We start from the raw sequence: 14,148 nt of genomic DNA on the forward strand, positions 1-14,148 counted from the left end.
AATGGCATTGTCGCATTCGTTATACCATTCGGAAACATTTCCATTCATGGCATCCAAACTGTTGGCGTTATATTCTGAGCGGCGTACATTTCATATGAGTAAAAATATAGAATAGTTGGATTTATATGTCATAATAGAACCCACGTGGACCAAGCTTTACTTTCTTCCTGACTGAGTTTTTAACTCTTCTTTTTCCTTCATTGCCCTCTGCTTGAAGTTGTTGCATCTTTGCATTATGTTCATCTAGTATGTTGCAAATTTCCCATGTCCTTTTTGCCTTTTGGCTCTGGTCGCCCATCTCAGGTAACCTATATCCTAGAAAGAGTTTGTCATAGTCTGTATTTGAGTCTTCGCGTATTGTTTGCATGACTCTTTCCTGAGTTTCCGGTTCAAGCTCTTCAAACAGTGCCTGTCCATATGGAATATGCTCGTTTCCAAATATATGTTTTTGTAGCCATTCTGGTTTTCTTTCCATGTTACCAACTATATCTTTTGTGAATGGGAAAGCTTTTACCCAATCTTTCAGTCTTTCGTCATTTATTTCTGTAGTTGGTTTTATTTTGTCAAGGAACATGTTTTTCAATACTAACATTTCATTTGGTACTGTCCATTTGAGTTTTCTTAAATATTCATCCCTTCTCGGTTCATTGTCTGCAAAGTAAGTTTTTATGACATTTTGTAAACTTTCGTTTGCAAGGTCATGTACAATAGGTTCTCTTCCTTCTCCCTCCCTAACTTTCTTTCTAAACTCTTCACCAAATATACCATCTCTATGGTTCTGTGTAGTTCTTTGAGATAAATGTTCTAGAACGTCAGGTGTTATATTTCCATCAGCCATGTTCATTTCATACTGGTCCAAAATATCTGCATGTTTCATATCTTTCAATGGCATTAAAGCCGCGCTTAAAATACCAGCTATATCTTGTTCACCATTGACTTCCATTGCGTCTACAACTTCTTGGAATTGTGGTTGTAAGTTTATGAACCACCTATCCGGGTTAGCTTTATGACCCCATCTCATTGTAGTTCCATCGTCTGCAGAAACAAAAGTAGGTTTGTTTCCATCTTGGTTAGGTTCTGAATGAACTTTAAACAATGTTTCATTTCTATATGTTTTCTTGAAATTTAACCTTTTATCTTCACCGAGTTCATCCGAAGATTGAACGTTAAATGCTCGTAAGTAAAAAGGGTTGTTGTATTTGTGTACATTTTTTTTCAGTTCTTCCATTCTATGCTGGATATTTTCATCTGATGTTGGAGTCTTTTGTATGTCGGCAAACATTTTTCGATATTCTTCTACTATGTCAGCCGAATTTTTTTTAGACTCTTGGAAATATTCCATATTCTCCGCATACTCTTGTTGAGGGTCAAGATTTTTCGGCTGTTCCAAATCTTCATCTAGTTCTGTGAAGTTAGTTTCCAAAGGAAGGACTTGTTCGTTTCCTTCAGGCTCTTCTAGCTGTTGTTGCTGAACTATTTCTTCCATGTCTGGTTGTATCTGAACTTCTTCCTGTGGAGTTTCTTGTACCTCATCTGCTGGCATTTCATATATTCCGAGACCGTTTTTAACAATTTCCCTATCTACGTCATCCGCATTCATAAGCTTTTGTTCTTTCGTTCCGTCTCTATTTTTTACGCGTTTCATGACGAAAGTTGAATTGTCATTTAGCTCTGACATCAAATATCTCGGAGTAAATTCATCCATGTCATTTGGATGATATGCTATTAAATCATATCCCTTAGCGAGCTTGTATTTTCCAGGTTTGAGATTATATCCGTTTTGGTGCTGAGCCATAAAGCTAAATAGGTTCGGGTCAGTATTTCCATCCTTGAACTTTCCAATAGCTTCTTTATATCTGTCACTAAAGTCAACAGTATCTGGGAAACCACACTCTTCTTTAAGCATTTTTAAGAATTCTTGGTTTCCTTGTTCTCTACTTCTTTTATGTCCTTGCTCTGTTTGTGGTTGTTGTTGTGCAGGGTTTTGAACTGTTGGTTGCTGTGCTGGTTGTTGTGTTGGTTGTTGTGCTGGTTGTTGTGTTGGTTGTTGTGTTGGTTGTTGTGTTGGTTTTGGTGCATGCCTGTGTCTGTGTCCATGTGACGATGTAAATGTTCTAGGTAGTCCTGGTGCAGGTGCTTCTCTTGGAGGGTTTGGTGGTATATAAGTTCCACCAGCTGGCACATATGTTCCATCTGCAGCGTAATGTCCTACCTGACTTTTCGTTCTTAAGAAAGCATTTACTAGGTCTGTTTTGGTCTGTTGTAACTCTTTTTCTTGACTTTTCACAACAGTTGCTCTAACGGCGTCATAGGCACTTTGAACTGCCTGTCTCGTTGCTGCATCTGTTATTTTCGTCATATTTTGTGCTACTTCTTTTAACTCTTTGTCGAAACCTTCAGACTTCAGTTTCTTTCCAGATGAGAAGTCGTTCACTAGTTTCACCTTACTATGAAGAGCTTCGAAGGCGTTCTTAAAGTCAGCATTCATTAAAGCTTCATTTGAACTGTCTTCATCCGCTTGTATTTTTGTCCTTATTGACCCTATGAGTTGGGCTGCTTTAGCGTTGGCTTGGGCATCTAACCAGTCATTGTTAGCTTTTATATATTCTGCGCTTTTCATTGCCTTTTGCATGGCTGCGTCGTTATTTTTACTTTCTTGCGCTAAGTTTTCATACTGTACGGTTTGGTTTTGCAACTGTAAAAGTTTTTCTGCCTTTACATTTGCTTCAACTTCCTTTTTATACTCATCGCTATCCATATATGTCTTCAGGGCTTTTTGTTTTATCTCTTCATCTTTCAGTATTTTATATTGAGTAGTATGGTTTTTCAAATTTATGACATCTTGTTCCATTTTTGCTACTTCTGCTGCTTTTTCTGACACTTTTTTCGCATATTCCTCTGTACTTAGTTCTTTCAGTTGTTCTTCTTTCTTCTTTTTCTCTACGTTTAACTCATTGAGTTTCTTTGTGTGTCTGTCATATTCTAGTTTCTTTTCGTTTTCACTTATTTGCTTCTGTATGTCTATGTTTGACTTTTTGACATCTGTTATTTGATTTTTGAGTGAACTCAAATTCATTTGACTTTGAGGGTTATATGCTGTTCCGTCTGCAGCTCCACCATAGCCTGCCATTTTCGCTAAAAGTGCCGCTCTTAAACCTCCACTCTGTGCACCAACAACTCGGTTTAAAAGCATAGGATTGCTTGACATTTGTTGCAACATAGTGGGGTCATTCAGCATTTGTTGTTGCAACTGTTGTTGTGGTGTCAGTTTTACTATTGGATGTTTCAATGCTCTCTTCCTCTTACGTATATTCTTACGTAGCTTACGTGGCATTTTAAGTGAAGTTAAAAAGCGGTTTTTGACAGATGTTTATTGTGACTTCTTCGTAAAGACTTTATTGTGACTTCTTCGTAAAGACTTTGTCAAGACTTCTTCGTAAAGACTTTGTTGAGATTTCTTCGTAAATGACCAAAAATATATTTTAGGTGAAGAGGTGAGATTTCACCTCTTTTTTCACCTCTTTTTTCACCTCATGAATTTTCATGATTTCATCGTAAATGTTTTGTCAAAACTTCTTCATCTAATTTCTCATGAACTTTCTTGTCTATGTTTTGTCAAGATTTCATCGTAAAGACTTTGTTGAGATTTCTTCGTAAATGACCCTAGTAGTATATTTTTGGTGTAAATTTCATGAAAATTCAAGAGGGTGAAAAATTAGGTGAAAAAACAGGTGAAATCTCACCTCTTCACCTAAACATTATTTTTGGTGTAAAATTCTGAGTAAAATGACAGATGGAACACATACTTTTTCAGTAAGTACATATGGGGTAGAAAAGAGGGTAGAAAACGGGGTAGATATACCCTTCTACCCTAAAATATATTTTTGTCTGATTTACGCTCATTACGATGAAGTTTTGACAAAGTCTTTACGAAGAAATCTTGACAAAGTCTTTACGAAGAAATCTTGACAAAGTCTTTACGATGAAGTTTTGACAAAGTCTTTACGATGAAGTTTTGACAAAGTCTTTACGATGAAGTTTTGACAAAGTCTTTACGATGAAGTTTTGACAAAGTCTTTACGATGAAGTTTTGACAAAGTCTTTACGATGAAGTTTTGACAAAGTCTTTACGAAGAAATCTTGACAAAGTCTTTACGAAGAAGTTTTGACAAAGTCTTTACGAAGAAATTCATGAAAATTCAAGAGGTGAAAAATGAGGTGAAAAAACAGGTGAAATCTCACCTCTTCACCTAAAATATATTTTTGGGTCATTTACGCTCATTACGATGAAATCTTGACAAAACATTTACGATGAAATCTTGACAAAACATTTACGAAGAAATCTCAACAAAGTCTTTACGATGAAATCTTGACAAAACATTTACGATGAAGAAGTCTTGACAAAACATTTACGATGAAATCATGACAAAAAAGTCAACGGCTGGTCGGCTGGGGTTCGGTCCTCCTCTTGGGTCTTGGGAAAAATTCTTAGGGCTGGAAGCCCTCCGAATAAAAACTTCATTTATACTAAACATCTTCGGGGCTAGAAGGCACGAAGTGCCTGGAAGCCCCACTACCTTTTTTTTTTTTTTTTTTTTTTTTTAATGGAAATAACGCAAGAAATTTTAACAAAAAGCTAAATAACATTTTATGGTAATTCATATTTTGATATCGATTTCTATATCTTTAAAATCAATATGCAATTCACTGTTAGTTCCTTTAGAATTAACATATCTACCATTGTTTACCTCCAAATCAGTGTATTAATTCATATTACTTATAATTTTTATTATGTGAGCCTAAATGGTTTTAGGAATTCGTCACATTAAACTACATCTAATGAATAAACATTGAACCATATTAACATGATCGTTTTTTAAGAATTAAAATCAACATATTTTAAAGTATTGTCCAAATTTTTAAAATGATACTGTAAAAACATATGACATATCTTGCGTTTACATTTAAATCTCTCATTTTGTCTCATCATCGATAATAAATTCAGTCAAACGTTAATATATTACAGAAATAGCTATGAACTACAAATAATCTTGCTACAAACGAGACAAACACAGCTTCTGCAAAAGCATGAATAACAATTTAAGTATAATTAGTACCAAATATTTGATATTTTTTCTAAAATTCAAAAAACAGCTTATATCATCATCCACTATTATAAGCATCTAATTTATTATTACTTTATTAAACTCAAATATCTTCAAATGCAATGTCATTTTATAATCCCATTGCCTAAAAAAAAAGAATAAATTGAGAACAACCGATTAAAAAAAATTTAAGATATGGATGCCGTAATTCCTCTGATCAACGACCTCCAGAATGTTTTCAACACTGCTGGTGGTGACCTTGTTGATCTACCACAAATCATTGTCGTCGGTTGTCAAAGCTCAGGAAAGTCCTCAGTTTTAGAAGCAATCGTCGGACGTGATTTCCTTCCACGTGGTGCAGGCATCGTCACAAGAAGACCACTTGTACTTCAGCTTGTTCACGTTGGTCCAAATGATGAGCAATATGGAGAATTTTTACATTTGCCGGGCAAGAAATTCAAGAACTTCTCAGATATCAGAACAGAAATTCAAGCAGAAACAGACAGATCAACAGGCAGCAATAAAAATGTATCGAGCCAACCAATCAATCTTTGCATTCGCGATTCTTCTGTACCAAATCTTACAATGGTCGATCTTCCAGGTTTAACAAAGGTTGCTGTTGCTGACCAAGACAAATCCGTTGTAGAGATGATTCACGGCATGGTTATGCAGTTCGCAATGAAACCTTCTTCATTAATCCTTGCTGTTACACCTGCCAACCAAGATCTTGCAAACTCAGACTCATTACTTCTCGCCTCTCAAGTTGATCCTGCCGGCGACCGTACAATTGGTGTCTTAACAAAAGTTGATCTCATGGACGCAGGTACAGACTGCGGAGCCATCCTTAGAGGTGAGGTTAAGCCCCTTAAGCTCGGTTACATCGCTGTCGTTAACCGTTCTCAGCGTGATATCGATAATAATCGTCCAATGAAGGATGCACAGAGAGCAGAGCTTGAATTCTTCGAAAAGCACCCAGTTTACAAGCACATGACCGAAAAATGCACTACCAAAGTCTTGGCGAATACTCTCAACAGACTTCTTGTCGATCATATCAAGAAATCCTTACCATCTCTCAAAACCCGTGTTGCCTCCCTCATCGAAGATAGAGAGCGTGAACTTCTCCGCTACGGTGACGATCCAGCGAAGGACGGATTAAATCCAAACGAGCTTATCATGACAATTATTCAGAAATACGTTCAGGGCTACGAAGACCTTATTGCCGGTAAGGTTGGCAACAAGATCGATAACGAACTTCGTGGTGGTGCCAGAATTAACCGTATTTTCCAAGATAAGTACGAAACAATGATCGCCGAGATCCCATCCATGTCTACTCTCGATCTTAAAGACGTCTACAACCTCATTCTTAACCAATCCGGTGTCAGATCCCCACTTTTCGTTCCTCATCAGGCATTTGAGTCATTAATCCGCAGATGGATCGAAAATCTCCGACCACCAGCCCTCAAAGCCATTACTCTTGTCGCTAACGAAATTCTCCAGATCCATGCCAACGTTATATTCCCTGAACTCGAGAAATACCCACAAATGAAGGACGCAATCCGCAATGTCGTTGAAGATCTCGTGAACTCATGCGTAGAACCAACAGTACAGTTCGTCAACGATGTCATGGACAACGAATTACTCTTCATTAACACCGCCAGACACGATTTCAGAGGTGCAGCCATCATTGCAGAGCGTCAGAACAGAGATAACGCACCAACAAAGAAGACAGAGAGGGAAATGGCCGAAGATGTCACAAAGACACTCGTAATGCTCGCTTCAAGGTACTTCGAACTCGTCAAGACACAGATTGTCGATGTCATTCCAAAGGCAGTCATCATGATGCTCGTAGAGGGTTCTTCAAAGACACTGAACGAGACACTCCTCAAGAAGATTCTCACGTCTGGAATGGCAAGCGAGATAATGCGCGAGGACCCCAATATCACAAAGAACAGAAAGAAGTGCCAGGATACTTTGGTGGCACTAAGAAAGGCAAACGATATCTTACAGAACGCTTCCAAATTCCGTATTTAATAATAAACAATTTTCTTCTCTTTTTTTATATATATACAGTGGGTCTTCAAACCTGTTATTTTGGAACAAACTCGAGGTTTTCCAGCTCCAGTATAATGTCGCCAAAAAAGTGCAGAAATTAAAAACCGCTGTCTGAGAGTCTGTTCGTCAGAAAGTATACATTTGTAAACTATCTGACACTAAAAATTTTTTTGGTCCTTTCAAAGATTTTGACAATGTCAAAAAGTATACATCGGGGCTCTCAATTTTCCTCTCAAACAGCGGTTTTTAAAAAACGCTCAATTTTTCATCGACCTCATATATAGATGACGTTGGTGAGTTTTCAATCAGCCATAAGGGAATACACTTTTGAGAGTTTTACATGGCATTTACTGGCAAATACCATGTAGAGTTAATGACACTGGCAACAAAAGAAGATTTTACATGGCATGAAACCCCACGATACTTAATTTTTCCTATACCTTTCTCTCCGAGGCTTCCATTAAAATCTGGCAATTGCAAATTGAATAGACGCGATGAATATGAAAAGTAGTTTAATGTTTCCAAATTTTTCGGGTTCAAAAATTGCTGACGGGTTCAGATGCTGATCTTATGATAATTTTTAAAATGTGCATGAAAACAATAAAATACCTTTGAGCCGTTTTTATTATCAGCTACTTTTTTTTGTCACAATGGCTAAAATATTTTAATTCTCACAAAATAGTACGATAGAATTTACAAATACCCTCAAAATATCAGATAATTTGATCCACCCCAATTTAGAAATGCTATATATTGTTGTTTAGTGTCGATAAGTTTATTCATATTTGAACTTGACAAGTGAGTTATCTAAGCTCATATTTCATGTGTTTCATGTCTGGTTTTCAAAAATCAAAATGAGGGAGATGTTTCGAGTGAGAATTGTTATCTTGGTTGTAAGCGTGAAGATTATGGATGAAAAGCTTGCAAAGATGAATATTGGGTTGAAAGATGCAAAAATCATTGGAAGTAGTAGGATATGATGGGTTTTGTGACTTTTTTTGTTACATCTATATATAGACGATGCATTAAAATATATTGATTTATAAACCATTAAAAAAATTAAAGTTATTTTTAAAATAATTTATTTTTTTATTCTTACATAAATGACCCAACAAGTAAAACCAGATAAAATAGATTATCGAATTTTAGAGGATGGTGTTCCTGTTTATATTCAAAGATTTAAAGGGAAGCAATATTATAAAATTGTTAATCCTGAATACATAAAACATATTTAAAAAGGAAGACTGTGAATTATTAAACGTTAATGAATATGAAACCAATAAATCAAAATTGAAATATAAATATATTGGAAGTGATGAAAGGTGTAAAGATAAAGATAAAGTTTATACAGTTTCATATAATGAATGGAAAACCAATAAGATAAGAAAACATTTAGGAGATTATGGGAAATGTTCTGAATTCTTCAAATCTAGTATGTACGAGAGAGTAAAAAAATTAGAAATAATTATTTTCATGAATAAAAGATTCACTACCATAATGAAATAAAAAATAAAAAAATTTTTAAAAAATAAACTTCTTACGAAAAATTAAAACTTAGTTATGTTTATTATTTTATTTTATTATTTTGTATGAAATGAACAGCTCTAAATTCGTGACTGTGAATCAATTAATGGATAAACTTTCACCAATTCTCACACAGGTTAAACAAGTAGACGTTTATTTTGATGATTACATACAAAGTTTATTTTATAAAGGTAAGTTTAATATTAAACCTATTGCTTTTGCATTTGATGGTAAATTAATCGAAAATTCAAAAATTTGGGAATTAATTCCGGATATTGAATTTATAACAAATATTAAGGATAAATGGTTTAAACAACAAAACCACCTCACTAAAGTTCTTTGTAGATTAATGATTAAAACTGAGGAAAAAGAATTTAACGGGTTTAAATATCATCCATGTAAAATTTTAGAACTTGGTAACGAAAAACTTCAGAAAAAATTAAACGAAAGACTATCAAAAGATAAAGTTGAAAGAGTAAATAAACTCGCTAAAGGTAATGGTAATGATGAAGAAGAATTTGATGAGTTCAACATTGAACTTTAAGAAACTAATGATTATTTGAATTTATGAAATCAATTATTTGATTCATTCTTTCTTCAATCTCTTCTATTCTTTTTGTTAAATCATCTATTTTCATTAACGAGGTGATTCTTGATTGAGGAATAGATTTCAAACTAACCACTCCTTTTATTTTTGAAATTTTGAATCCATCAACTTTAAACATTTTATTCAATTTACACGTTGTCAATTCTTCAAATAATTTTATTATTGACATAATAGTCATTAAATTCTTCAACAGATGAAAAAATTTTTATTTCAGTAATTGGTTTAACAACGTTTATTTTTTGTTGAACATTTTCACTTTCATTTATTTCTTCCTCCTCTGTTTCATTTATTTTTAAAATCGGTTTCATTTATCATTAAATAAAAATTAGAATATAAGTGATGAAATATATTTTTTTAATTAATATTAAATCAGAAATGGCGGCAGGATTCTTTAAAAAATTATGGGATGGAATTAAGAAAGCTGCGGGTTGGGTTTATAAAAAGATTATTAAACCTGTAGCAAACTTTTTGGCACCAGTAGCGAAAACGGCAGGAACTATCATAGGTGGGGTATTAGGTACTAAAGCAGGTAATCCGGCGATGGGAGCACAAGCAGGTAACGCAATTGGTGGAATTGCTGAAGGAATACTTAATAAAATAGGAGGTAGATAGTGGAAAAATAAATAAATATTATTTTTATCTTAGTATCGGTTGTAGTCTTTGATAAACTTTTTTCCTTTATTTAAAACTTCTCTTATTGGGGCAGCTTTTGGCGTTATTGATATTCAGCAACGTCACTAATTGCTTCTTTATTCTTAAATATCCAATTTGCCCCCTTCTTCCAATGTTTCCCAAACTTTACTCGCTCCTCTTTTTACTCTATCCCACAGTTTCTTAAATATACCTGCAGCCATAGTTGATTATTTCATTAAAATTAAAAATTCATTTTCATCTTTTAATTTTGATTTTTTATTTATTAATAAATGACGACTAACTATTTGGTGCCAAACACTAAACCGATTAATGGAAATGTGTTTCATTCATTCGAAAGATAAATGAAATATTCGCAAAGAATGACGGGGATATTATTATAGAGAACTTGAAAGTTCATGCTATGACTCATTGCTCCATATTTGATGATAAACAAACTCATTAATTACAAATCCGGCATGATGTGAACCAATTAGGTGAACACATATATTAAACGCAAAGTTTAAAGCAACTCTAGTTTCAAATAAAGCTTTCACATGTGATGCCGCTTTTAAATGCATGCGTTTATTCGTTGGTTACAAATCATCAAATCAAAGCTTTAAACAATTAGAAGTAGAAACCGAAAGAGGTGATGCCGGTTATCTTCAGATGGATTGCGCCCGTGAATCTTTCGCATTTGCAACATATAAACCGAAATCAGAAAGGAAAGTTAAAAAGTTTGTTCATTCGTTATATAATAATGTTCAAAAATATGATAACTCAGTATGTGGTAAATATATTGACCCTTCAGAAGTTTTCATGAAAGCAAATGAAGAAGTTGATGTCACTTTTGATTGATTATTCCGGTAAATGATTTGTTAGCATTTCAGGCGTTCGATGATTATCCTAAATCATTTGGTGTATCATTCTTAAATATTATGTTTTCAGGGATACTTTAGTATTTTGTCAGGTTGACCCGTTAAGAGTTGCTGATTTACAAAATTACGTTTATGAAAAGATAACTGATGAAAATTATGAAAAGATTATGAATCATGTTTATAAATATGATCGCAAATTCCAACAAATCGGACTTCCTGCCAAATTAATTACAAGCTTAGCCGCTACATCTGCTGACGCAACAGTTGATGACGTTATTATTTCATGCACAAAGATGGAAGTTTTAGAGGATAAATGCATTACACCAGGATACGGTTTAATTGAAGAATCAGTTAAAGCAATACCACGTTTATTCAGTAAGGAAGATCCATTCATGATTCCAGCTCAACATATTGACGTTCGTTCACTAAATGGAGGTTGCATCACTCCTGAAGGTATCAGCTCAGATTTCTCATACGCTCTTCATAATGTTACAGATGTTGTGTTAGCATTTCCGAAGAATGCAATGCAAAGAACAGTTTTAGAAAATCCAATGCTTCGAGGTCTTCAGGTCACTATAGATTCCAGAAACTTCCCCGATCAAGCGATGACCACAGTGGGTGACATATTCTTTACACGTATGCTTCAAGCTTCTGATTTAGATGGAGTGAATGAATGCACAGAAGAATACGAGGACTCATTAACTAGACCACTGAATGCAGATGATGGCACGCCATTAGCTAGAACATGGAAAGACCAAACTTCATTCTTATGCACTATTCCAGTTCAACGTGATGGAGCGGGTATATTCTTTGATGGATTAGAAACTTTCAACTCACAAGTTACAGTACAAGTGAAAGCTTATCCAATCATTCAGGGTGAAAATGACACTTACTGTTCAAAGGTGACAAATCCTCCTCAGGTTTGGTTTACTAGGACTACATATTGGACATGGACACCGGATGAAGGTTTGAAATATCATCCAACAGGTACACCACCACAGTATAGAAGTTCATATGATGAAATATTGATGAATAGAAATGTTTAAAATTATAAATTTATTTTTGATTAAATGGATTTAAATTCATCCACTCCTTATGAAGAATTAGCAGGAGTATATAATACATACATAGATGATATGATTAATGAAGCATTGAGTGATAATAGAAATGCTCTATCTAAGGAAAAATTAATGAAAATTCCATATTCTGAATGTTACTTAAATTCAATCACTGCAGCAATTGGTAAACAAAATAAAGGTAAAACATTAACGATATTAAAACAAATTATCATTATTGCTAACACTTCACCCTATTCACATGTGTTAATTTATATCAACCGTTCAGGTTCACCTTCAGATGATACATTTGAATCTTTAAAGCATTTAATCAAAATTCCAATTATTTATTTATCACAAGAAGAAGCAGAAGATTATTTAAAAAACTTTTTAATGTATAAAGAATTATATAATACAATCAAGAAGCAAGGATTAGATGATAAAATTATTGATAAACAACGGGATGAATTATTTGAAACACTTTCTATTCAAATTTGATAGAGAATTTTTGCATTCACTCATTTTTCTAGATGATGCAGTGAAATCAAAACTAATAACAAATGAGAAATCATATTTTAATCAGTTATTAACTCAATGTCGACACATTCAGTGTTCATTCTTTATGGCTGTTCAATATTTCAAAGCATTAAGCACAACATTAAATCAAATCTATCAACCCTTTTCATTTTCAGTGGGTTTAGTCGTCAACAGTTGAACGTTATGCTTATCAAGTGAATTTACCAATGAGCATTAATGAACTTTACACACAATATCAGCAATTAGGTGAACAAAAAAATATTTAAAAAAAGGATGTTAAATTGATTAACTTTTTATAATTAATTTTATTTTTTATTTATAATTAAACATGACAAAAATAGCAAATCTTCTACAGGTTCCATTAAAACAAGGAACAAACAAAAAGGGTGCATATAATAGAACTATGAAAGTTCCTGATGGAATGAAAGAATTAGTTCATATTGTTGCTGGTCTTCAAAAAGATGTTAAACAAATGAGAAACGTTTTAACATTACCAGAAGCTCAAGCATATGCCAAACGTCAAGGTCCAAATTGGGAAGCACACGAAGCAGACATACAGGTCCAAATGGAAAACATGATGGTATAAATGAAGTTTTCGTTACTGATGGTCAAGGTAATATTAAAGTCATAAATGGTTACAAATTAACTATAACTGATTATCCTAAACGTAAAGCATATAATGAACGTTATCCTATGCAATTTGATGAAAATGGAAAAGCTGTTAAACAATACATTGGAGAAGGTGAAAATGGTCCAATTAATTCATACCGTTATAATCCATATTCTTATTTCAATGAAGAATTAAATGCTATTGAAGAGGGACCGGATGGATTACCACGATATTCTAACCAGTTTGATGGTCAATATGCAAATATTAGACCTGAAATTTCAGCTAAGAAATTCTTTAAAGTTGCTTTATTCGATCCAGTTTTCGCAAATGTTAAAGATGAACTTAAACATCAATTCCAACCAATTATAGTAGCAAGAATTGCATCAGGTGCTTTATCTCAAGCATTCAAAGATTTAATTAAGAAACCATTATATCAGCAACGAGGTTTAACTTATGATTTAGTTAAGGAATCAGATAAAAGAAAATTTGAGAAATCAGATGATTATAAGAATGCAATTAATGAATATATTAGGTCTATTAATTACAATGAACCAGCTAAAAATCAACTTCAAGAACAAATACAGGGAATAATAGATTCAAAACTTCCAGCAAAATAAAAGTTTAAATATATTTTTTTATTCGATTATAAATGAGAAGACGTTTCACTAGTCAAAAGAACACTAACGCAAAAGCAGAGATTACGGTTGGTTATAACGTAAATGATGATAAATCACGAATTATTCAAAATGTTAAAGTTAATGTTAGCCCGAATTAACAAGGTCAGCAACTCAACCAAATTTATTAACTCGTGACTTACCGAAAAAGGAGGAGGAGCAAAATAAAGAAGATGGAGACCCAATCATTTTATCTGAACCCGGTAAAGAACCTGTTGAAATTCCCACTTATCCAACATACCCCCACCTCTTTCATCAAACATCGAGAACCCATATAAAATAGACATTAATTCTGAATTAATGAAAATTTACCGTGATATAATAATTAATAATTATGATTCAATAATAAATTTAATTGACCAATCCGGTTTAATTATTTTACCTTATGAATCATTAATTCACATTATCGCCATTCTTTGTGATGTTCAAGATTCAGACGTTAAGATTCAATTTTTCATAGATGATGAGGTTTCATG

At 33.6% G+C, this 14,148-nt stretch overlaps 6 protein-coding genes across 6 annotated transcripts, besides 2 other annotated features; 3 read left to right on the forward strand and 3 right to left on the reverse strand.

Moving 5' to 3' along the window:
- Positions 1-4,603: part of a mobile genetic element that runs on past the window's edge.
- Positions 371-1,282, reverse strand: TVAGG3_0416210 (protein of unknown function, DUF4106 family; the record flags this gene model as incomplete). The annotated part of the gene is made up of 1 exon (XM_051233272.1): positions 371-1,282. A coding segment is annotated over one exon (912 nt), but the record flags the coding sequence as incomplete, so codon positions are not given.
- Positions 1,944-2,488, reverse strand: TVAGG3_0416220 (protein of unknown function, DUF4106 family; the record flags this gene model as incomplete). Its single annotated transcript, XM_051233273.1, has 1 exon — positions 1,944-2,488. A coding segment is annotated over one exon (545 nt), but the record flags the coding sequence as incomplete, so codon positions are not given.
- On the reverse strand, positions 2,751-3,334 carry TVAGG3_0416230 (protein of unknown function, DUF4106 family; the record flags this gene model as incomplete). Its single annotated transcript, XM_051233274.1, has 1 exon — positions 2,751-3,334. A coding segment is annotated over one exon (584 nt), but the record flags the coding sequence as incomplete, so codon positions are not given.
- A 681-nt stretch (positions 4,604-5,284) lies between the features above and the next one.
- Positions 5,285-7,193, forward strand: TVAGG3_0416240 (dynamin family; the record flags this gene model as incomplete). The annotated part of the gene is made up of 1 exon (XM_051233275.1): positions 5,301-7,136. One exon carries the CDS (start codon positions 5,301-5,303, stop codon positions 7,134-7,136), a length of 1,836 nt encoding a protein of 611 aa, XP_051103005.1.
- A 3,770-nt stretch (positions 7,194-10,963) lies between these two features.
- On the forward strand, positions 10,964-11,760 carry TVAGG3_0416250 (uncharacterized protein; the record flags this gene model as incomplete). The annotated part of the gene is made up of 1 exon (XM_051233276.1): positions 10,964-11,760. A coding segment is annotated over one exon (797 nt), but the record flags the coding sequence as incomplete, so codon positions are not given.
- A 232-nt stretch (positions 11,761-11,992) lies between these two features.
- Positions 11,993-14,148: part of a mobile genetic element that runs on past the window's edge.
- Positions 13,082-13,615, forward strand: TVAGG3_0416270 (uncharacterized protein; the record flags this gene model as incomplete). Its single annotated transcript, XM_051233277.1, has 1 exon — positions 13,082-13,615. One exon carries the CDS (start codon positions 13,082-13,084, stop codon positions 13,613-13,615), a length of 534 nt encoding a protein of 177 aa, XP_051103007.1.

This window comes from Trichomonas vaginalis, chromosome V (genome assembly GCF_026262505.1).
Source record: "Trichomonas vaginalis G3 chromosome V, whole genome shotgun sequence".
In the NCBI taxonomy this organism is placed as follows: Eukaryota; Parabasalia; order Trichomonadida; family Trichomonadidae; genus Trichomonas; species Trichomonas vaginalis.